This window comes from Bactrocera latifrons, unplaced genomic scaffold, assembly GCF_001853355.1.
Source record: "Bactrocera latifrons isolate USDA-ARS-PBARC rearing strain unplaced genomic scaffold, ASM185335v1 scaffold_58, whole genome shotgun sequence".
NCBI lineage: Eukaryota > Metazoa > Arthropoda > Insecta > Diptera > Tephritidae > Bactrocera > Bactrocera latifrons.
Genome location: NW_017537245.1, coordinates 1,520,610 through 1,525,685, shown reverse-complemented (window position 1 = coordinate 1,525,685; position 5,076 = coordinate 1,520,610). Strand labels below are relative to the sequence as shown.

At 34.9% G+C, this 5,076-nt stretch overlaps 2 protein-coding genes across 2 annotated transcripts in view; one reads left to right on the top strand and one right to left on the bottom strand.

Moving 5' to 3' along the window:
* Positions 1-747: 747 nt before the first annotated feature.
* Positions 748-1,674, top strand: LOC108974712. Its single transcript, XM_018942726.1, has 3 exons — positions 748-1,012; positions 1,070-1,237; positions 1,429-1,674. The coding sequence occupies exons 1-3, from the start codon at positions 748-750 to the stop codon at positions 1,671-1,673; spliced, it is 678 nt and encodes a 225-aa protein (XP_018798271.1). The 3' UTR covers position 1,674.
* A 2,237-nt stretch (positions 1,675-3,911) lies between these two features.
* Positions 3,912-5,076, bottom strand: part of LOC108974710 (venom carboxylesterase-6-like) — a gene marked incomplete in the record, with an annotated part of 10,745 nt that continues 9,580 nt past the window's right edge. The window contains 3 exon segments of the mRNA XM_018942720.1: positions 3,912-4,284; positions 4,623-4,921; positions 4,987-5,076. Of these exon segments, the coding sequence (XP_018798265.1) occupies positions 4,083-4,284; positions 4,623-4,921; positions 4,987-5,076 (591 nt within the window).

Sequence of the window (5,076 nt, the reverse complement as noted above, 5' to 3'; positions counted from 1 at the left end):
TATCCAAGATTATTCTGTAACAAAATTATCTCATAATATCTACCAGCCCTCTGGTGGAGGCTCAATACTTGGAGGATTGTTATAAGAACCGGCAGCGCATATAACTAAGAGTTAAGAAATCAGTATAGAAATATATATTTTTGATATTACAAGGTATTTCAGAGGTTTTYGCAGTTTATTTGTACACCCTCAAGAATAAAATGAAACGTGGTGCGCATAATTTTCACATGCTTCTAAAGTATAAAAGTACTGCAGCAGGTATTACAGGGCGTATGATTAACTTTTAATCGTTTACACATGTGGAATGTGGCTGGTTGCATAAGCCAAATAAAAAGAAGAAACTAGTTTATTCATGACACCTAACACTGATTTCCGCGTCCGGTTCATTGCTCTTTAGTCCCATTAACTTATTCATATTTTTCCAGCAAACTATATGCGCACAAACCAGTTTTATGTAACGCGCTGCTCATACACATAAACACAAGCATACAGGGAAATTAATAACAATGATTCACTAACATGCAAAGCATGCATTTTCCATAGTTATTTGCAAAGTACATTCGCAATTAAAGTGAACAACATGCAATAGATACCTACAGGATATAGCAGGGCAATACAGGACTTTCGCGAAAAACTACATTCAGTTGAATTTTATAATTCGCTGAAAGCGAACAGAAGTCACGCTTGACAAACGAAATTGAAAGGAAATTTAGGTAGATTCAAATACTATAAAGTAATAATTTAAAAATGAAATCGCTAAGGCAACAAATTGTCTGGTGCGTACTGCCCACCTGCCTCCTTTGGATTTTCCACCAACTGGCGCTTAGTCAGGCTTATCTGCGCAGCGTACGCATCGAGGAGATACCATTTAGTCTGGCCGATAGCGCCGATGAAKCGCTTCAAAAGGAAGGCCGCTTATTCGGRCCGAGCTTAGAGGCARAAGAGCGAGGCATACTAGCGAAATCTGGACTAGAACARCGGCGCGGCTTCTTCCATCTCTTCAATATTCCATGTAAATATTTAAAAACATTTTCATATTTAAATTATTGATAATGCGGTGTCATCACAGATATAGTTTGCTTCTTTGCCGCCAAAGGCAAATGGCCCTTTATACCGACCTTCATGCAAGGACGTGTCGATGCAACGGCCAGGACATTTTTCAAACAAAACGATAGCGCYATAAAGCAGTTTTGCCAAAAGTGGATACAGATAAAGCAGTGTTTCAGACCACTTTTCGGTAGGTATTAAATGTTTTGTTGAAAAAGTATAGTTATGCATGAAAAATAGTTCTTTTTTTCAGAAATTATTAATAATTATTAAAAAAAACTTTAAATTAATAAAATTATTTATTCTATAACTTAATTACATTTAATATACAAAACTAAAATCATTATTGGTTTTTGTCAACACATTTAATTTCTTTCTCAGCAACTACAAGCCCCAGCGATGTTGAGCAGCTTGATCCACTACGCTCCACACCTTGCACTTGCGCTAACTCGAACGAACCGATTGTTTACTTCGATCGCGATCACATTGGCAATGTAAGCCGTGACACGATCCTGAGTACCATTGAGTTTCTAGAAACTTTTCTGGTTCCACCAGTGTCGCCCACGAAGAAGTCGAAAAAGAAAAATCGCGTACGTAGTCGCGTGGATGAAATGGATATTGAATGAACCTTTTTATATAACCTTCTTATTAAAGGCTGATAAATTTTAAGAGTTCTTTAAATTTCAGTAATGAAATGGAATATTAATCACCTGCTAATTTTATCTCTAAAATGTATAACAAATTGATTTGCGTATGAATGAAACAAAGTTAATTTAAATAAAAAAGTTTGTAATTTTTTTCTTTAAATTATTTTAAATGAGAACGTGAATACTTTCAAATACACAACCAAATTGATAATGAAACGATAAGCAAGAAAAGGTTAGTTGCAGTATCCACACTGGTTTCTTTTTCTTTTACTTTAGACACCGTTTATTTGGTTATAACCGAGTTATCGCCAATTGGAGACACCAAGTATAGCCAGATCCTTCTCCACCTGATTTCRGAGTGGAGATCTTCCTCTTTCTMTTCTTCCCCCGGCGGGTACTACATCTAATATTTTCAAAGCTGGAGCGTTTTAATCCATTSGGACGACATGCATTGTTTGACGCTGTCTCGTTATTCGTTCGTTGGCAAGAGTTATTCTGCGTTGGATTTCGAGGCTGCCATTGTTGTTGGTGTTAATACTGGTTCCAAAATACACGAAATTATCTACGACTTCAAAGTTATGACAGTCAACAGTGACGTGAGAGCCAAGAATGTGTTTTGATGACAGGAGATATTTCACTATCAGACTCATTTCCTTCACTTGCTGATCCAGTCTGGAGAAATCAAAACTTACAGCGCGGACGTTGAGGCCAATGATATCAATATCTTAACCAATAAATTAATATTTAACTGTCCTATTCAGTCGGCTATTGGTTGCATTATCAGAGAGATACCTCTTAGATTTAAAAAAACTGATCGATTGTACGTTAAATAGGGCAAGGAATGATGGGTTATATAGATGAAATTAAATCAGACAATGGACGCTCTCGATATTAAGATACAACCATGATTGTGGTTTAATACTAAAGACGAAGCACCACGATCTGTCCATGTATCTATTAATAACGAAGCAATAGAGTTGAATMACTCAAAAATTTTATGAGAACCCAAAAACCTTACAGAAACTGTTACAGGATTTTTTTTATATTATATTATATTTTATATGCAGTGGCTTTTTACCGTTAGAATTCGGTTGTAATGCTCTCGTAGAGCTATGTGAAGAGGAGCTAAATTATATGMTTGTATACCACCTAATGAAATTTGGTCCGAACAGAGAAGAACTTCATTTTCACGTATTTTAATGCAAATCTTAGCCTAAAMGTTGGTTAAATWTTCCATATTTCTAATAAACCTCGKCGGAAATGGCTTTCAGTGCCTTCAGAGAGTTTTCGTTTCCGTTTCGTAATACTTGTATTCATAAACCCACATGTTTGATAGATATAGGGTCCTAGTTGTCAAAGATTTCTTTTGCGAATTCTACTTGACGTCGTTTTWGCAAAAGTTATGTAGTTATTTTTGTAAGTCTACCATTTGAGTATATGTATAGAGTRCCCAAAACATTAGCCAAAATGTGAGAGTCGATCCTTGAGAAACGTTGAGATTATCGTTATTTCTTGGATGTCTAAACAAYGATTTTCAAGCACTATTTCTTCAASCTCYTAGATAAATAGTATCGTAWTTAACAAAGGTGGATTAGGCAAGTTTTCGATGACTTCACGACTTTCGCTGAACACTTTGCSCCCCTCAAATGCTTGTGTTCGTGATAAAGTAAACTCACCGAAACACTTCTGCAATATTTTCAACGATTTCTGAGCAGTGATTCCATTGGAATTACAAAAGTTCAAGCAAACTTGTTATTACATTTTTTCATGTTAAAAAACTGTTCGTCTTTTAAGCAAAGAGCTGCCACACACCTAGTGACTTATGTATGAAAATCAAACTTCACACGAACAAAAAAAATTGCTCAGCCTGGGTCAAATTAGATAAAATTCTTCTTCTTCTTTACTGTCGTAGAATCACTTGGAACCTTACAAAATATTATTTTTCGCAGGTTTTTTGTAATAATAAAAATAACAATATTTTTAACTGTTTGAACTTTGGCAGCTTTGTTTTGCAATTTTTTTATTAGACACTCTTTATAACAATAAAACATATCAGTAGTTATAGAGTACTTAATTATCAAATTATAATACGTAAAAACCCATGGAAGAACTAATTATACAAACAATTCTTCAGAACTGAAAAACACCCATATGAATWTATATGTATAACAAATATATATAATCTTAAACTAAATGCTATATAATTAAGTTAGAATAATTAATATTATTTTATAAAATCTACTATGACATTCAAATCTATATAAATATATAAAAATGTAATAAAAAAATCTAAATGCTAATACTAAAATCTCAGCTTGTGTGAGTTTTGTGCCCACTCTTTCAAGATACTACATTAGTAAACTCTATAAATAACTGCTCTAATTAACCTCAGTATAATTTCAAGTAATCATCTATTTCGAGAATCGCATTCCATAGTTTCACACGCTTCACGTTAAACTTGTTGTTGGTGGAAGTTCTGAAAGAATCATTGCCAGAATTCGAAAATTCTTGATAATCACAAATCCCATCCGATTTCTGGTCAAATGTAGCGGCCGTGCAAGGTTTTAAGGCGTCTACGTTCAACGGTTTGCTGGAAGTAGAAGAGATAATTCATAGGTATATACAAAAACAATAATATACTCTTAGAGAAATATGCTTTGAAAGAAATCAATGAAGGAACTCCCTAAACCCAGAACCCCCAAAACAGCATTCAAGCTCATATCGTTCAATTTCTATCAAAAAATATAAGAGTCACCAACAGTTGTGAAAATGCAATGCAACTAAGGTAAAATTATTCGATATAAAGCCATTTTAGTTTTGAGCTCAATCATTTTTTCAAGTTACGTTAAAAGATTATATGCGACTCCAAAATCAAGATCTACTTACACTACTTGAAAGTGCCTTCATTATTTTCACAGTAAAACTCACCCACATTTGGCAAAGTGAACGAGATTTCGGGTAAAATACGTGGCTAGARATGCATCTGCCGAGCTCCGATTGAAATCGGCAAATATCACAGGCGCACGGAAGGTGTAAATTAGATCATCACAATGTACGGCACCAAATTCACCAATAAGCATGCCACCCGTATAAATGCTCGTAAAGCTATGATGACCTTTGTAACTGAGCTTATACAAATAGACCGGATACTTTTTCACATCGACTGTACGCACATAAGCACGGATGGCATTGTAGTAGGGATGATGAAAACCGCGATCGCTGATGCACTGTACCAAAAATACAAATACTTTTTCAAATCACTTCTTAATAACAGACAAGCTCAAACACTCACGTCAAGAAAACCCTGCGCGGTCGTATTATCGATTACTGGACGTCCACCAAAATACTCATTGATTACCAGCTGCGTCTTTGCAGTCAATTG